This window comes from Nyctereutes procyonoides, unplaced genomic scaffold, assembly GCF_905146905.1.
Source record: "Nyctereutes procyonoides isolate TBG_1078 unplaced genomic scaffold, NYPRO_anot_genome, whole genome shotgun sequence".
Classification (NCBI taxonomy): Eukaryota; Metazoa; Chordata; class Mammalia; order Carnivora; family Canidae; genus Nyctereutes; species Nyctereutes procyonoides.
The window spans coordinates 38,886,730-38,905,494 of NW_026575048.1; the positions used below are offsets into that span (position 1 = coordinate 38,886,730).

The following is an 18,765-nucleotide window of genomic DNA, read 5'->3' on the forward strand; positions in this document are numbered from 1 at the left end:
CCCCCTATGTGTGCATATTACTTAGGGGCTTCATGGTGCTTACTTGCTCTCCCCAGCTGGAGCTGGAGTTCCTAGGATCATGACACCATGATTAAAGCTTCATTTGGCTGTCCCATGTCATGCAGCACAGTGCTGGGCACACATCCAAGGCTCGAGAAATGCCCTCTAATAATAACTCAGTTGTGGTCCGGAAGCAAGCAAATTTGCTGTCCTTAAGCAGGGCGACTCAGAGTGTCCTCAGATCATCAGAGGCAGTAGCATCCCTAGAGCTGGCGAGAAATGCACATTCGCCCTCTCCTCCCTACCTCCACAAAAGGGATTAGAATCTCTGGGGATGGGGCCCAGGAATCTGCATTTTAACAAGCACTTTAGTGGGTTCCTCTACATGCTAATGTTTGAGAACTGCTCTAAGGGAAGGAAATGTCCTGTGTGATATGTCCCTAATAACTGATAATCCCTCGATTCCATCTGATGCTTCATTTTCTGACAGTTGCTCATGGCTGCCCATAGTACAGTGTTAAAGGTTCCTAAGGCTTACTTGGGCTCCACCAGAAAGAATACATGATTGATTAGCTGGGGGCATGAAGTCAGTGGGTGACATCATTTGTGTCCTGTTAAAAATAGCCACTTCTACTGGGGGGAGCATAACAAGTGACCCCTAACCAGGCAGTAGTGACAGAAGTTGTTGAGATGTCAAAAAGTATACGTTTAAAAAAACAAAACCTTAGTTTGGGTTTGCCCAGGATGACTGTCAAATAGGTGAAGGTGGCCTCTGGGTTCCCCTTTCTTGGGGCCAAGTCCTATTTTCTATTCACCAGCAGAAACCCTTGACCAGACTCAAAGATATCTCAAAAAATCCATAAGATGGATTCTTATTCAGGTTTAGTTTTTGTGCCTGGTGTTTTGGAAGGAGCTTTGTTACAGATGGTGGAGAATTCAAGGTGTATTTCACGTAACTTAATGGTGAAGCAAAATAAACATGAAGCTGTCTTCATATCAGCTCAAGCCAAACGTGCCAAAGTCTCATGGTCAGAAAACGTGAGGAGAGCAGAGTGGGGTCAGGCTGTACAGAGGACCCACTGCTTTCTCCTCCACTGCACTTTGCCAGCCATCGCAGACAAAGTCCCACTATTCTGGAGTTCACAATGGGTGGGGGCACCACCAGGGAACGTGTGGCACCATGGCTCTGGTGTGGTGGATACAGTAGGAAATTAGCAATGGAGGCCTGTGGCTTTATATGCTTCATGTTCAGAAAGAAAGGCGGCTGAGAGGAATATGCAGGGTGGGAGGGCAGGGAGGGCCTGGCGTCATCGGAAGGCAGGTGAGGGCCAACCAGAGGGCTACAGGGAATGCACATGGCCCCTGTGAAGTGACGTGATGGTGGGGAATCTAAAGGCCCATCTCCTGTGATAGGTGGGTATGTGGGACTTAAATAAAGGGCCATAGAGTTAGAAAAGAAGATTTTCAGAGTGTTAACCTCTGAGCACAAAGTACAGTGTGGGAGCAGGAGGAAGGCAGGGTAGACCGGGGAAACTGAGGGAGCAGAGATTGAAGGGCTGGGCCACCTCGTTTAGCATCTGCATCTGTTTCCCACATGTTCATATGGCTCCTCCAGATCAAGACCAGCCCCTGGGTATCTTTGGCTCTCCCAAGGGCACTTGTTAGATGCTCCGGAAGTTAAATATGATGATTGAGAAGAATAAGGAAACCACGGGAAGGCGCATCTGATTTATCCAAATGAAGGTCACTTGTGACGCAGGAGAGCAGTTTGAACAGTGGGAGGACCCAGGCTTCAGATCTCTTGTGAGGCAGTGAAACCAGCAGCTAAGAGCATTTGAGAGCTAAGTAGAAGGATACCAGATTTCTGACGTGACAGGAATGTGAGGATGAGGCAAACGCATGGAGAACTTACTTGGCTTTAGCTATGTCTGTAGGGTCAGAGGTGAGCGGGTATCCAGAGCTGAGGAAAGGGAGGGTTGGCCTGCTGCCACATGCTGCTCAGTTCCCGGGAAGTGACTGAAAGGAGTTCTGAGCAGTGACTAGGTTGAATGGGGTTGGCCTGGTCACTAGTCTTTCAACTTAGATTCCAGAGTCCCTGCTTCCTCTTCTAGCCTCACTTCTCAGCTTACCCTCCACACTCCTGCTGGCTATTACCCCCACCATCACCACCACCACTGGCAATGCAGAGTCCTTCCCCTTTGGGCCTCGCATGTGTGCCCCCTCCTGGATCACTTTGCTCCCTACCCCCATCCCCCAGCCTCCCTGGCAACTCTTTCTAATCCTCCCGGTCTCGACACCAAAGCCCTCATCCTCTTGGGACGGGGTCTGTAAACTCCGGCGAAGGACCAGATAGTAAATATTTTAGGCTGTGTAAACCATACAGTCTCTGTGCAGCTGGCCAAACATGCCTTTTAGTGTCAGAGCCGCCATAGGCAGTACACAAATGAATGGGCCTGGCCATGCTCCCAGAAGACGTTTTACAAAAGCAAGTGTCCTGCTTATGTGCCATAGTTTGCCACCCTTGAAACTTGTATGAGGTCCATCCCCCATTGTGTTCCCACTACACCCTCATCCCTCTCCACCTCTTGTTCTCATTGTGTTGTGTTGTCACCACGTGTGTACCCATTCATCCATCCTCCCTCCAATTCCTAAATACCGTGAAAGTGTGGGCAGGGTGTTCTGCTCACCACTGTGTCCTCACACCCAGTGTGTAGGAGGTACTCAGGAAAGCCCTGTGGAGTAGGTGGATCCAGGCTGAGATGTGGGAGGCTCTGAGGTAGGAGGGCCCTCGTTAGACCTGATAACCCAGGGGCAGAGACAGGAACAGACTATGAAGGAAAAGTTGTTACATCAGGACCTGGGGACTCAAGATGATTATTTTCCAAGATCTTAATAGCACTACACACGTTGCTTACTTATGTAATCACATACACATGTACTTCTAATTTTTTGGTATTTTTAAAAGTTAATGCGTCACATGTAGATCGGGACTGGGCTCAGAGGCTGGGGGATGTGACCAGGAAGGAGAGAGCCAGGTCCACAAAAGGAAGAGAAGGGAAGGATGACTGACAGGAGCCGTTTCCCCTGGGAGGTGTGAAACCTCTGTCCCTTCCTCTGGGCCTTGTAAGTCAGGAGGAGGTGGCCAGGACAGCTGAGTCTCATTTCCCAGCGCAGCAGCCTGCCAGAAGCCGCTCTTTGGCTCTGAGTCGCCTCTGAAAACTCTGACCCGGGCACTGGGGCATGCTAATTTTCACTGCAGTATTTATTTAGAGACAAGAGAAAGGAAGGGCCTCAGGTTTGGGTTGGCGAGGGGAGCTCCCTGTGCTCCAGGACTTCTGTTTGGATTGGCCAGCGCCTGCCAGACTGGCCTGCGTGCCTTCCCAGCTGTGGGGTTTGCTTATGCTGGAGGATGTCTTGAATTTACAAGACTCAAATCAGAGGCCCATCCTGGGGTTTTGGGCCTGGGCCACAGGTCTAGGCAGTTTCTCCCTGGAGAGGCTAAAGAAATAAGACCTTGAAGGTCAGCTCAGGCTCTGTGACGTGCCCTGGGCAGACCCTCATGGGAATCCGCAGGAGTTTGGGTCTCCTTGGAAACATGGATGTGGAGGCAGAGAGGGGAAGGTTTGAATTCCTTGGAGAACAGAAAGACTGCCTCCTTGCTAAGTGCTTTTAGGACTTCCTTTTAGAATTTCAGGGTTTTGCTCCCTGCTTGTCTGATGTGGAGGAAACTCTCAGCTTGGCTGAAAATTTGCAGTGGGCTGGTAGGTGGGGAGGGTCTTTTGTTTACTTCTAGCCTGTCTCTGTACCCACATTTCCGGTTCAGCTTCATAAACATGGATAACACAAGAAGAGACTAGACTTGGAGTAATGTGTTACCCCCAGCTTGCTGCCTGCTGTGATTTAGGGGTACTTGAGGGGCAGGGGTCTGACCCAGTCTCCATAAGCTGCAGAACAGTTGGGGCATAAGCTCCTTCATGCATTCACTTCTTGAAATAGCATTTATGTCCATCATTTAGGATGCCCAGTAGTTGATCTAAGGGGAGATGAAGGGCAGCATGAGGCTTAATGAGCCCTCCACTGAAGTCGGCTTTGTAGGCAGTACCATTCTCTCAGGAGGACATAGCCAATGATGTAGCAGTAAGGGGGGAACATGTGAATGGTGGCTATCTCTAAGGAGTAAGGTTACCTGTGGTGTTTATTCTGTTCTCTAAGTTTGTCTTGTATTTTCTAGTTCTTCCCCCACAATGAGCATATCACTTGGGCAGTAATTCTTGCTTTCCTTAAAAATAGTGGAAGATCTTAAAAAAAAAAAAAAAGTATGGAAATGATCCATGCTCATCATCACAGGAACTAAGATGGGTGGTGGTAAAGGTGGTACTCTGTGCCTTACTCCTTTCCCACTTGCCCTGGCCCCTGTGGAGTCGGTGGTAACAGCTAGGTAAGGATCCAAGAAGTTTTTTCCCCCGTTTATATAAATGCATACAGAATTAAGTTGGGTTTTAAATTGCCTCCTCCTGTCACCTTAGATGACATATGGATTTTTTTTTTTAATTGGAATACATTAGTCCCATCGCTTCAGGACTAGCATAGATTTATTTCAGCTTTTTTCATCTTTGCATAATATTCCATGTATACCCGTGCTGCTTCTGTGGGGCAGTTCGAGTTACTCTAGGTTTTTCCACTGTAAACACTGCTGCTTCAACATATGTGTTTATATGACCTTACATTGGTGTTTTTTTTCCTTGTGAAACACCAAAAGGAAATGAGTTTTAAATGTTCTTAAATCTACTGTCAGATTGCTTTCCCGAAAGACTATGGCAATTTAAATTTCTTATTACTGTTTTAAGTGCAAAAGAATGTTTTCGGAAAACATTGAACTGGGAATCAAAACCCTGTGTTCCAGTCCTGACTCTACCTTTTGAGGTTGGATGAAGTGGTTCTAAACATGGGATTCACTTTTAGAATAACGTATTCCCATGTGACCGCGGCAGAGGGGGATGCCAGAGGTCTGTCAGGTCCTTTCAAGCCCGGGGTGTCACAGTTACGTGCAGGTGTGCTGTCCTCAGATGCATCCATTTTCTTTCCCTAGACCAATTGCCAGAGGAATCCAAGACTCTGGAAAGGCCATGCCTCTCTGAAGAAGACAGAGACTACTGAAAGGGGCCTGGAGCCTCATCTGTGTGTGTCTCTGAGCCCAGAGCCAGGATCAGGGCTATGCTGAGCTAGTAGCTATTTCTCAGAGATTTCTAGGGTTTCACTCCAGACTAAAAATTCCCTTTTGATCCGGATGAGTAAAACACAAGATGGACAGAAGCCACACACAGACCGGGCTGAGGTGAGCCCAGGGAATAGTAGTGATGATGCTAAAGTTATCTCTCCACCCCCTTTTCTCCACTCTTCCCTCCAGGTGTGCAGGCATGTGAAGAATGGGGACATCCTCCTGCTGAACCGGCAGCCCACCCTACACAGACCCTCTATCCAGGCACACCACGCCCGCATCCTGCCTGAAGAGAAAGTCCTGCGGCTCCACTATGCCAACTGCAAGGCATATAACGCTGATTTTGATGGAGACGAGATGAATGCCCACTTCCCCCAGAGTGAACTGGGCCGGGCTGAGGCCTATGTCCTGGCCTGCACAGATCAGCAGTACCTTGTTCCCAAGGTAAGTTTGACCTTGAGGCTGTTGTATGGTCATCGCTGGTACAACTTGACACTTTAAGTATGGGCTCTTGCCAGCTCCTAGGATCAGTCATCTGCCACCCAGGGCAGCAGGCAGTGGCCAGGGGCTCCAGGGCCCAGCACTTCAGCCTCTTGCACACCAGCACTCTATTGTGGCTCATGCTGGATCAACTGTTTGAGTTTAACTCTCATTCCCTTCTCTGCCCATTTGAGCCAGTGCTGGATTAGTGAAGGTGCTAAATGTAAGAAGAAGGGATTAAAGGTCCACTGAGGACCCTTGGAAGTTAGAATCATAATTTTACTAACTTGAAAATGGACTTTTTGTCTTTTCATGTAAATAACAGTCAAGACTGCCATTATGGCAGCGGTAAAAGCAGTAAAACCACCTATAGAGCACTCCCTGTGCAGCAGGCACTGCGTTAAGCTATTGGCAGACATTCTCTTATTTCGTCTTCACAATAGCCTTTTGAAATAGATGCGATTTTCAGATGAGGAAACACGAATGAGTGGCTTGCCAGGCAGGACTTGAACTCAGCACCTTTGACTCCCAACCTCATGTGCTCAGCATCATGTGTTAATAGCCTCACTTAACAGAGGCAAAACTGGGGCTGGATGAGGCCATATAGCAGTAAGTGGATCCCAGAACTAAACTGGCTCTCTGACTCTAGAGGCAGTGTCACATTTCATCACAGGTGACACTAGCAGGGAGCAAAAACAGATGGTTCTCTTTAGGCTGGCAGAGTGACCTGTGGACATTGGGGCTTTGGAATAGGGAGTTGGGGTGTTCTGAAGTTCTCAGACCAATGAAACTTGAATGTTCCATATTTCATTTTGATTGAATAAAGTGAAGCAAGGGCTTCGTGCTTACACTATGTCCTTTAAAGGGTTGACTTGTTTAAATCCTAATGTGCCTCATTATGTGCTCGCATGCCCACGAATTTTAGGTAGGAGATGGAACACAGATAAATAAGCTTACGTTAGTAAATTAAGTTCTTGGAGGGAAGAAATTTCTAAGGGATGACCCAAGGGTTCACTTCCACTTTCCATCAGTTTCTTTAGTCAGAAGTACAGAGATTTTGATTCTTGGTAAATTTCATTTAGTCCTTAGTGTAAATGCTAAGAAGTGGAATCTATTTTTACTAATGGTTATAAAAATGCAGCATGTTCTAAACTACTTTGGTGGTAAAGTCCTAAGAGAACAGGAGCTGGCTTTGTTAAACTAGGAGAGTTATTTTGTGGGGCAGAGGGGGTAACTTTTTTTTTTTTGATGTATCTTTATTTCCTTATTGCCATTTGCTTTCATTCATTATCTGATTTCTTGTTTCCAGGTTCTATTCCTGGATTATCCATAGTACCCGATTAAAGTACATTTTATTTTATTGTTTGTGTATTTAGTAGAGTTGCATGTTGTTTTCTTAAAATAGGAGGTGAATGGAGCTTGAGTTCTTTCTTTCCTGAGAAAATAGTTAAACTTTTCATTGATGTGTTTCTTTGTGGATTTTTTTCTTCCTCTGTTTATGGTATTTTTTGAGGGCCAGTGTCTTGTGGAAAGTTTTTTTTTTTTTTCTTTTTTCTTTTTTTCTTAAGATTTTATTTATTTATTCATGAGAGACAGAGAGAGAGAGAGAGAGGCAGAGACACAGGCAGAAGAAGAAGCAGGCTCCATGCAGGAAGCCCGACGTGGGACTTGATCCTGGGTCTCCAGGATCAGGCCCTGGGCTGAAGGCTGCACTAAACCACTGAGCCACCCAGGCTGCCCGAAAGTTTTTTTTTTTTTTTAAACAAAGTTTAAGAGTCTCCTGACTCTACTTAGCTAGAAAATTCAAATCACAGAATACCCTAATTCTCAAAGCATACTGACCAAAGGCATTAATTGTGATGTCACTTTGCTATGATATTAAGTGGAATAGGATAGCTAACATTTATCTGGGTTTTTGATTGAGAGATGGTCTTTCTGATCCTAAGTGGGATTTGGGAAATCCAGAATTATAAGTAGGCCCTTAGTAAGTTGCTTTAATCAGCATTCTTTCCTACAATTTATGATTATTGCACTGAAAGCAATTTAGCCATTAAGGTAATTTTCTAGTCATAGAAAAATCTGGGTGGAGAGAGGAGAAGGCACTGAATAGATCACATAACTTGTAATTGTGTTCTTTAAGGGAAGAAAACAGAAGGAAAAATTTTTATCTGCCCCCAAAGACTGTGGGATGAGGCAAATGCATAATACTGGTTTGGGTTTTCCCAGCAAAATAAGACCTTGTCTTTGGAATAAGATGCAGAGTATAATTTTTTACTAATGTTCTTAGCTCAAAGCCTTTGTAAGGGGCTGTGTGCACCATCTGACCTTGCCTAGTCTATTCACCCCGTCTGTAATAATTGTCTCTGAGTTTATATAGAGCTCATTGCCACAGTATGTACACTATTTGACAAGCATCCTTTTTATCCTTTGAATTAGTACATGTGGTTAAATTCCTGGCACTTCTCCATGGCTGCATTTGTGAGTTCCTTTAGCCTTAGTTATGAAACGTGCCATAATATTGGATAGTATTTAACAAGTAACCAATTGATAACAATCTTTAGATCCAGGGCACAAATTTTCTCAAGTTCTCATAAACACCAAGAAGTTTGCAAACACTGCTTCTTAGAATATGTCAGTGGGCATAGCTATTTTTACATTGGTGTGCCTTGTGTTGCCATAAACACAGACCTCCAGATAAGTTGCAGGAGACTAGGGCTTAGAAAGTCTGTGAAAAGTTTTAAATTAGATGAATGCACTGGGGTTTACATAAAAACCCTTGCTTGGGCATCTGATAGACAACTGCCCTTATTAGAGGACCTGCCATGAACATGTGCAACGTTGTGAAGAGACACTTGTAAGTGAGCATTCTTCTCTTACATGGTCATGCACATTAGGACACCCTCAACCCTCTCGAGGTTCCTCTGCCCGAACCCCCACCCTTTAGAGAGTGGACTCTAAGTCACTAATACTCAGGGCTTTATAATACTGCCCCTGAAAGATAATTTCTGACCTCTAGTCAGAATGATAACCCTTCTGTTTTTTTCCTCCATGATATTTAAAACTCTTTGTGATAATGTATTCATCCAGTCATTTGTTGGCTGTCTAGTTCTTCCTCACCATAAAGAATCAATGTCTGTTGGGTGCACTAGAGTAGACTGGAGAGCTAACCCAGTGCCTGGGCATATAGTATTCTCTCAATAAATATTTATTGACTGGATGACTAGTTTAGAGGAGAAATAGGCCAGAAATGTGTGAAAAAATACTAAAGCATAAAACCAAAATATAAAAGCAAGAATGTAACAAACTGTAGCCAGACCGAATTTATGTGAAGATGCCAAAAATATGCTGGAGTAACTAGAACCAGATGAGATTATGGAGAGGAGGTGTAGGGAACTGGATAAGTTTGGAGCTGTCTTGATCTAGAACAGTGGGCAAATGGTAAAGGTGGAAGCCAGCCAGGAAGCCTAGGTCATGTGCTTTAGGAGGCAGTTTGCTCTCCAGCTGGGAGGCCCAAGCACAGGCCTAGTGAAACTGGGGCAGGACAATACAGGGGTATAAGGGAGGGCTCTTGCTAGTATGTGGCTTCCAAGCAGAAGATTAGGAATTAGAATGTGTTTTCATATTTGCCTTCTTTCTTACCTCATTTCGTTTGTAGGATGGCCAGCCATTGGCGGGGTTGATCCAAGATCACATGGTTTCGGGTGCGAACATGACCATTCGAGGTTGCTTTTTCACTCGGGAGCAATATATGGAGCTGCTATACCGAGGGCTCACAGACAAAGTGGGGCGCGTGAAGCTCTTTCCTCCTGCCATCCTGAAACCCTTTCCACTGTGGACAGGAAAACAGGTAAATTGGGAGAAGAAAAAAAAGGAAACACCACTCGTGTAAAAGATTTCACCCCCAGTAGAGTCCAGGCCAGACATAGAGAAACGGCAGATCAGATGATCTGGAACTGAACCCACAGAATTGCTGAGATATGCCTGTGTGATCTATATGACTTTCTCTTTGGTGGGGTTCCTGGGTCTGGGGGGTTTTACAGGAATGTCTACTAAGAGTGGACTGCACAGTGTCTGTCCTCAATGTCCTCATAATGCAAATGTGGTGGGTTTAGGCAGTGATACCCGTGATGGTGGTGGTGGTAGTAGTATTTTTGTTGGTAGGGGCCAAGTGCTTTACATCTGTTATTTTACTTAATCCTCACAACCAACCTGCAGAGACCATTATTATTATTATCACCATTTAGCAGACAAGGATACTGAGGCTTTAGAGAACTTAAATGACTTGCCCAAAAGTCTATAGGAGACAGATTTGGAATTCAAACCCAAGATTCTTAACCCCTAAGACATCATGCTATGCTTCCTGTCAAAGTAATGAAATAATGATGTAGGTGTTGATCAAATAATGAGGGTTCAGTAGAGTGTGTGTTTCTGCTGTTGCCTGGGTCTCCAGGTTCAGCCTTGAGGCCCAACTCCTAATCAGCTGTGTGACCTTGGCTCTGTGGGCCTCCTTTCTTCATCTAAAATACAAAGGATTCAGGGTGATGATCTCTAAAGTCTCTTCCCACTCAGTAGTTGTTGAAGTCTGAGCACCTGTGACCTGACTGATTTTTAGTTGTTAAACCAACCTTGCATTCTGGAATAACCCTTGTTATAAGATATTACCCTGTCTATATATTTTTTAATTCAGTTTACTCAAGTTTTGTGTAGAATATTTTTGCATTTGCGTTTGTGAGGAATACAAGCAAACCTCATTTTATTGCACTTTGCTTTATTATACTTTGCAAATACTGTGTTTTTTACTCATTGAAGGTTTGTGGCTACCCTGTGTTCAGGCAGTTTTGTATGTTTATGTTCATTTTTCATTGCATTTATTGGTGCTGTTTTTCCAGTAGCATTTGCTTACTTCATGTCTCTCACGTTTTGGTGATTCTCACAAAATTTCAAACTATTTCTTTACTATATTTGTTATGGTGATCCGTGATTAGTGATTACAACTCACTGATTAAAGCTCAGGTGATGGTTAGCATATTTAGCAATAAAGTAATTCAATTTAGTTAACATATAGTGTATTACTAGTTCCAGAGGTAGAGTTTAGTGATTCATCAGTTGCATATAACACCCAGTGCTCATTATATCCCGTGCCCTCCTTAATGTCCATCACTCAGTTACCCCATCCCCCCATGCGCCTCCCCTCCAGCAACCCTGTTTGTTTCGTATGGTTAAGAGTCTTTTACGGTTTCTCTCCCTCTCTGTTTTTATCTTATTTTATTTTTTTTCCTTCCCCTATGTTCATCTGTCTTGTTTCTTAACTTCCACATATGAGTGAAGCAATAAAGTATTTTTTAATTAAGGTATATATATATATATATATATATAGGGTTTTTAGATGCAATACTAGCTAGTGTGCACTTCATAAACTACAGTATAAACATAACTTCTGTATGTGCTGGGAAACTAGAAATTCATTTGACTCACTTTTTGTTACAGTTGCTTAATTGTGGTGGTCTGGAACTCGACCCACAGTATCTCTAAGATATGCTTGCATTGATTTGTAGTTTTCTTCTCTTGTAATATCTTTGCCTGGTTTTGGTATTGGGGTAATGCAGACTTCATAGAATGAGTTGGGAAATACTTCCTCTTCTTTGGTTTTCTGTAAGTTTGTGTATATTGGTACTATTTCTTTTTCTCTTAAACATATGGTCAAATTAGCCAATGAATCCATTTGGAACTGAACTTTTCTTCTTAGAAAGATTCTTTAAAAAAAAAGAAAAAGATTCTTTAATTAAAATTTCTATTTTTCTAACATATCTATAGGGCTCTTGAGGTTGTCTGTTTCTTCTTGAATGAGCCTCAGTACTTTGTTTTTAAAGGAATTTGTCCCATCTCATAAGTCATTGAATTTATAGGCATAAAATAATTCATAATATTCTTTTACTGTTCTGTTCTATCTATAGACTCTATAGGTGTGTCAGCTCTGTCATTTCTGATATTGGTGATTTGTGTCTTTTTTTTTTTTTTAATTTCTATACTCAAACTCATGACCCTGAGATCGAGTCTCATGCTTCACTGACTAAGCCAACCAGGCTCCCTGATTTGTGTCTTTTTTGTGTGTGTCTTGATCAGTTTGATTAGAGATTTATTAGTTTTGCTCTCCATCAGGTTCATTGACTTTCTCTATTTTTCTTGTTTTCTATCATTGATTTCACTTTGATCTTAATTTTTCTTATTTTCTGTTTACTTTGGATTTGATTTGCCCTTCTTTGTCTTGTCATTTAAGGTTGAAGCTGGAATCATTGATATGAGACCGTTTTTTTCCCTTTTTTCAATCTAGGCATTTCATAAATTTTCCCCCTAAATTCTGCTTAAGTAACATCATATAAGTTACTGTGTTGTATTTTCATTTTCATTTGTTTCAAATCCTTTCTAATTTTCCTTTTGATTTCTTTTTGACCCATGAGTTCATTAAAAGTCCATTATTTAATTTCTATATATTTAGAGATTTTCCAGATATCTTTCTTGTGGATTTCTAACCGAATTCCATTGAGAGAATATACATTGAATGACTAGACTCCTTTTAAATTTATTGACATTTGTTTATGAGATTATTTTACAGTGATGTATGTTGGTAAATATTGTGTATGCCCGTAAATATATAATCAGATGCTTTTAAATGGAGTGCTCTAAAAATGTCAGGTTTAGTTAATAAATGGTTCAATCTCTATCTTTGTTTGATCATCGTCCTTCATTGCCTGGTGTTGTCTTGAAAACCATTGTTTCAGGTTCATGTCTGCTCTTGTTTTTTGTGAAAGAGTCATTATTGCTCTATCCTAGCCAGAAATGGAAGTCAGTTTAACAAAATAGATGGGGATTTTGCCATTTAGGATTAAAATCTAGAAGTGGTTAGTTCAAGGAGTGGTGAGCATTATCTATAAAAGCCAGACAGTAAATATTTTAGACTTTGCAGGTCATATAGTCTCTGTTGCAACTACTCAGCTTTGCCATTGTAACATGAAAGCAGCCATGCTTAGACAACACATAATGAGCATGACTGTGATCTGATTAACTTTATTTATAAAAGCAGGTAGTAAGCCAGGTTAGGCCTACAGGCTACAGTTTGCTGACCCCTGATTTAGTTGGCTGTATGTATTTGTCTACTTTATTATTTCTATTTCTGTTATTTTTATTATTCTATTTAGATGTCTTTATTTTGTAAGCCATCTGAAGTTATCTTAGAAGTGAATGATTATGTTTTAAGTAATTAAGTGTCCACAATTTATTAGAATTTTGTTTAAATGTAAACAGTATGCTCAAAATAGAACTAAGTAGTGGACAAAGAACATATATCTAGAGCCATAAATATCTTGATTCCTTTCAGTCTGGGAATCCAGCCAAAGGAAACCATATGAAATGTAGAAAAAGCTACTTAAAAAAAACAGTCTGTTACACCATGGTTTATAGTGGTGGAAAATTAGAAAAACCTAGATACTTAACATTGGCGCTAAGTAAATTGTGGAACATCCATTTGTGAAGATGTTGTGTAGCTGTTTAAAATAGTGATTTTTAAAAGACCATGTAGTGAGAGGTCTGGGAAATTTTCTGACCTAATGTTGAAAGCAGAAATAGACTACAACATTCTATGTGTGATCACAGTGGTAGTGATGTTAAGCGTCTCTGTGAGAAAAAGTATGGCATGAAAAAGATCAGAATGATAGAATAACTTGGTTTCTGTTAGAAAGAATTTCTTTTTCATTTTATAATGTTTCTGGGTTAAGACTACTACTATTAAATAAAACTAGAAAATAGGCCCAGATTTTACTTGTGTATTTCTTATGAGATTCAGTATTTCTTATGAGATTACCACAGGCTGTTATTTCTTTGCAAGCAGGTGTAAAAGAGAAGAGGGACTGTCCTGCACAAGAATTTGTTAGTGGCTCAGTCTGGATTCTGCAGAGAAAAGCCACATTTAGAATCAGGAGATAAGGAGCTTAGCTGGGGCAGTTTATTTGTACTGCCCCAGAAAATGAAGTCTTAGGCTCCTTCTCCAGGGCATTTCATGCAGCCTCTTGAGTGCTTTTCTTTCCCTTTAAGAATCTGAGGTCTCGGGATCCCTGGGTGGCGCAGTGGTTTGGCGCCTGCCTTTGGCCCAGGGCGCGATCCTGGAGACCCGGGATCGAATCCCACGTCGGGCTCCCGGTGCATGGAGCCTGCTTCTCCCTCTGCCTGTGTCTCTGCCTCTCTCTCTCTCACTGTGTCCCTATCATAAATAAATAAAAAAATTAAAAAAAAAAAAAAGAATCTGAGGTCTCAGCATTTGTTCAAAGAGCATATAAAGAAAAAGGCTTTTCCTGTCATTGCACATCTCAAGTGTACAGCTCAATGAATGTTCACAAAGTGAGTACACTTTTGTGTCACCCAGATCAGAAAGTAGAATCTTACCAGCACTCTCAGAAGACCCCTCCCCAAAGGTAGCCCCTAACCTGACTTCTAACACTGTCTCTTTTTTTGAACGTCATATAAATGAACTCCTTTGGTAAATCATATCTCTGTGTAAGTTACTCGTGGTATCACATATAGCAGGAGTTCATTCGTTTTCATTGCTGTGTAGTATTCCATTATGTAACCATACCGTCATATATTTATCCTTTTTCTCTTGAATGACGTGGCTTGTCTTCATTTGGCTATTACAAATGGGGCTACGATCATCATTCTTATATATATCTTGTTGAAAATATATGTGGATTTTGGTGGCTAGATGCCAAGGAATCAAATTGCTGAATCATAAGGTCTATGTTTAACATTAATAGCTTTATTAATAGACATTTTTCCAAAGTGCTTATAGCACTTTACAGTTCTACCAGTAGGGCTTAAAAATCTAGTTACTTCTTGGGATGCCTGAGTGGCTCAGCGGTTGAGTATCTGTCTTTGGCTCAGGGCATGCCCTGAGCCCAGAGTCCAAGGATCAAGTCCCACATAGGGCTCCCCGCAGGGAGCCTGCTTCTCTCCCTCTGCCAGTGTCTCTGCCTCTCTTTCTGTGTCTCTCATGGATAAATGAATAAATAACCTTTAAAAAAAAGAAAAGAAATCTAGTTACTTCTTATGCTCAGTGGAACTTGATATTATTGTAATAATATTGTTTATTATTGTATTGTGTTTGTTTCTATTAGTTTAATTTTAGCTATTCAGATGGATGTGTAGTAGCACCTTATTATGGTTTTAATTTGCATTTTCTTAATAACAAGTGAGGTTGAGTACCTCTTCATATGCTTATTGGCCCTTAGAACATCATCATTTGTGAAGGGCTTGTTCAAGTCTTTTGCTTGTTTTCTATTCCACACCATTTTCTTATGAATAGGTAAGAGTTTTTTTTACATATTTTCTTGTGTTGGTCCATTGCCAAATTTTTGCCTTTTTACCTAGTGCTGTTTTCTTTTCTTTTTTTTTTTTTTTTTTAAGATTTAATGTAATATTCAGGAGAGACACAGAGAGAGAGAGAGAGAGGCAGAGACACAGGCAGAGAGAGAAGCAGGCTCCATGCAGGGAGCCTGATGTGGGACTTGATCCCAGGTCTCCAGGATCATGCCCTGGGCCAAAGGCAGGCGCTAAACCGTTGAGCCACCCAGGGATCCCCCAGTGCTGTTTTCTAGTGATCAGAGCTATTTTATTAATGTAATTCACCAAATTTGCCTTTCATAGCTAGTCCAATATAAGTATGCCTGTCTTGAGGGCACAAAGTTATTCCCCTGTGTTATTGTCTAGTAGCTTTACCGTTTTATTTTCACACTTAGGTCTACTTGTCTGCCTGGAGTTGATATTTGCGGGTGTGTATGACATGAGGTAGAGGATTCCTTTTTGTCCCATATGGCCCCAGGTGCCCCAGGATTATACATTTCAAAACTTTTCTTTTTAAGGAATCCTTTTAACTTTTTAAAACATGTTTGGGGTGTCTGGGTGGCTCAGTCACTTAAGCATCTGCTTTTGGCTCAGGTCATTATCCTGGTGTCCTGGGATAGAATCCTGCCTCTGGCTCCCTGCTCAGCAGAGTCTGCTGCTTCCTCTGCCCGTGCCCCTGCTCCTGATCAGGCTCTCTCTCTCTCACATAAATAAAATATTTTTAAAAAAATAAAAGATTTTTAAAGTTCAGTACAGTCTTCGTATTAAAAAAATTCATTTATAATTTTTATAAATACTGCTACCCTTCACAGTCTAAGAGAACATTGCAGATGGTCTTTTCTCCCTAGCATAATAAGTTTATGACCAGAAAGTAAATTAAACACTTCTAGAATGTTATTGCAGGAAGAAGCTTAAAATCATCTTGTCTGACTCCCATGTTTTTCTTATTGATGTAATTCATATTTAACATTAAGTTTATCATCTGTTTAAAGGATATAAATCAGTGATTTTTCGTATGTCTGCTGTGTTGTACAACAATCACCACTAGCTAATTCCAGAACATTTCCATCATCACTGAACGAAACCTTGTACCTATTATCATTGGTCCCAGTTCCTTCCTCCCTCATTCCCTGACAGTCACTTTCTGTCTCTGTGAATTTATCTATTTTGGATATTTCTTGTAAGTGATATCATACAAAATGTAGCCTTTTGTGACTTAGTATAATACTTTCAAAATACTTTCATGTTGTAGCATGAATAGTACTTCATTCTTTTTTATGGCTAGGTGATATCCCATCGTATGGGAATACATCATTTTGTTTGTTAGTTAATAAATGGACAACTTAGGTTGTTCCCCTCATTATTATTATAAATAAAGCTGCAGTGTATATTCATGTACCAGTTTTTGTGTGAATATGTACTTCAGTTGTCTTGGCTATATAGCTAAGAGTAGACTTGCTGGGTCATATCGTAATGCTATTTTTTAACGTTTTGAGGAACTACCAAACTGTTTTCTAAAACAGCTGTTACCATTTTACATTTGTACCAGCATGAGGATTCTAATTACTCCACATGCATACCAACGCTTGCTTCTTGCTTGCTTGCTTGTTATCTTAGTAGGTATGAAGTGGTATCTCATTGTGGTTTTGATTTGCATTTACCTAACGACTAATGATATTGAGCATCTTTTCATGTGCTTACTGGCCATTAATCATACCTTCTTTGGAGAAGTGTTATTCAGGCCTTCGTCCATACGGTTTAACTGGACTGCTCGTCTTCTTATTGTTGAGTTCTAGGAGTTCCCTATATATCCTAGCTATTAGATCTGTATTACATATTTATTTTTGCAGATATTTTCTCCCATTCTGTGGGTTGTCTTTTCACTTTCTTAATAGTGTCCTTTGACACTAAAATTTTAATTTTGAAAAATTTATCTTTTTCTTTTGTTGCTTGTGCTTTTGGTGTCATATCTAAGAAACTGTTGCCTAATCCAGGATCACACAGATTTATAGCTATTTTGCCACCTAAGAGTTGACAGGGTTGTAACCATTACATTTAGATCTTTGATTCACTTTGAGTCCATTTTTGTATATGGTATGAAGTGGGAGTTCATCTTCATCTTTTTGCACATGGATATGCAGTTGTCTTGGCACCATTTATTGAACATTCTTAGCACTCTTGTCAAAATCAATGAACTATATATGTAAGGGTTTATTTAAGGACTCTTCCATTGATCAATATGTCTAATATATCTATCATTATGCCATTATTGTGTCCTAATAACTGTAACTTTGTTGTTTTAAAGTCTGGAAGTATGAGTCTAATAGCTTTGTTCTTCTTTTTGAAGATTGTTTTGGCTTATTCAGAGTCTTGCATTTCCTTGTGAATTTTAGAATCAGCTTATTCATTTATATAGAATTGACAGTTGGAATTTCGATAGGGATTGCATTGAACCTGTAGATCGATTTGGGGACTGCTGCCATCTTAACAATATTAAGTCTTCTGATCCATGATATCTTTCTATTTATTTAGATTTTCTTTAATTTCTTTCAACATTGTGTTAGACTTTAAGCATTATGACTTTTACACTTATTTGATTATATTTATTCCTGAATATTTTATTTTTGATGCTTTTATAAGTGGAATTATTTTGTTAATTTCATTTTCAAATTGTCATTGTTAATGTATAGATATAGTCAATTTTTTCTATTGACCTTATATTGTTCAGCTTTGCTTAAAGTCATTTACTAGCTCTAATAATTTTTTTGTGGATTCTAGGGTTTTACATATAAGAGATCATGTCATCTACAAATAGAGGTAGTTTTACTTCTCTCCAGTCTGGATACCTTTTATTTCTTTTCTTGCCCAATTGCCCTGGTCAATACTTCTAGTACATTGTTGAATAGAAATGGGAAGAGCATGCATCTTTTTTGTTCCTGATCTTAGGCAAAAAGTGTCTATGTCTAGTCTTAGACCATTGAGTGTGTGAGTGTGTGTGTGTGTGTGTGTGTGTGTGTGTGTAAGATTTATTTATTTTGAGAGAGAGAGTGAGGGAGCATGCATGGGATGGGGGAGGGGAAGATGCAGAGGGAGAGAGAATCTCAAGCAAACTCCCCACTGAACATGGAGTCTGACACAGGGTTTGATCCCACAATCGTGAGATCATGAGCCAAAATCAAGAGTCAGCTGCTTAACCAACTGAGCCACCCAGGCACCCCAACCATTGAGTGTATCAGCTGTGAGTTTTTCATAGGTGCCTCCCCTTTATTAGGTTTATGGCATTCCCTTCTATTGCTCTTCTGCTGAGTGTTTTTTCATGAAAGGGTATTGGAGTTTGTCAAATGCTTTTCTTTTTCTGCCCTTTTGATTTTATAGATGAGATGGTAGGTCATATTTCCTTGTCCTCAGAAGGTTGGATCTGTGTGCTATTACCTTGCACACAGACTTCCTCTCCTGACTCTGCCCAGCCAGGGAGTCCACACTGGTGGTTTAGTTGAGGTGTAGCTTGTGATCAGCACTGTAGGGAAACCTCACCCTCCTGCCTTTACTTCCTTACCCTTGCCTGGCAGTGCTAGTAGCCTTCTGGAGAGAGTGAGTCATGACCCTTTGGGTCATCTTTTGTTGAGATAGAGTGTTGTCTGCTTTCTTTAAAGATGCTACTGCCAATTGTCCTCCTG

At 41.1% G+C, this 18,765-nt stretch overlaps 1 protein-coding gene across 1 annotated transcript in view; it reads left to right on the forward strand.

Annotated features, from left to right (window-relative positions):
* POLR1A (RNA polymerase I subunit A) overlaps window positions 1-18,765 on the forward strand; it is a 71,314-nt gene that overhangs the window by 22,421 nt on the left and 30,128 nt on the right. The window contains exons 13-14 of the mRNA XM_055327253.1: window positions 5,408-5,662; window positions 9,354-9,545. Coding sequence (XP_055183228.1) covers window positions 5,408-5,662; window positions 9,354-9,545 — 447 coding nt within the window. The remainder of the gene's footprint in view (window positions 1-5,407; window positions 5,663-9,353; window positions 9,546-18,765) is intronic.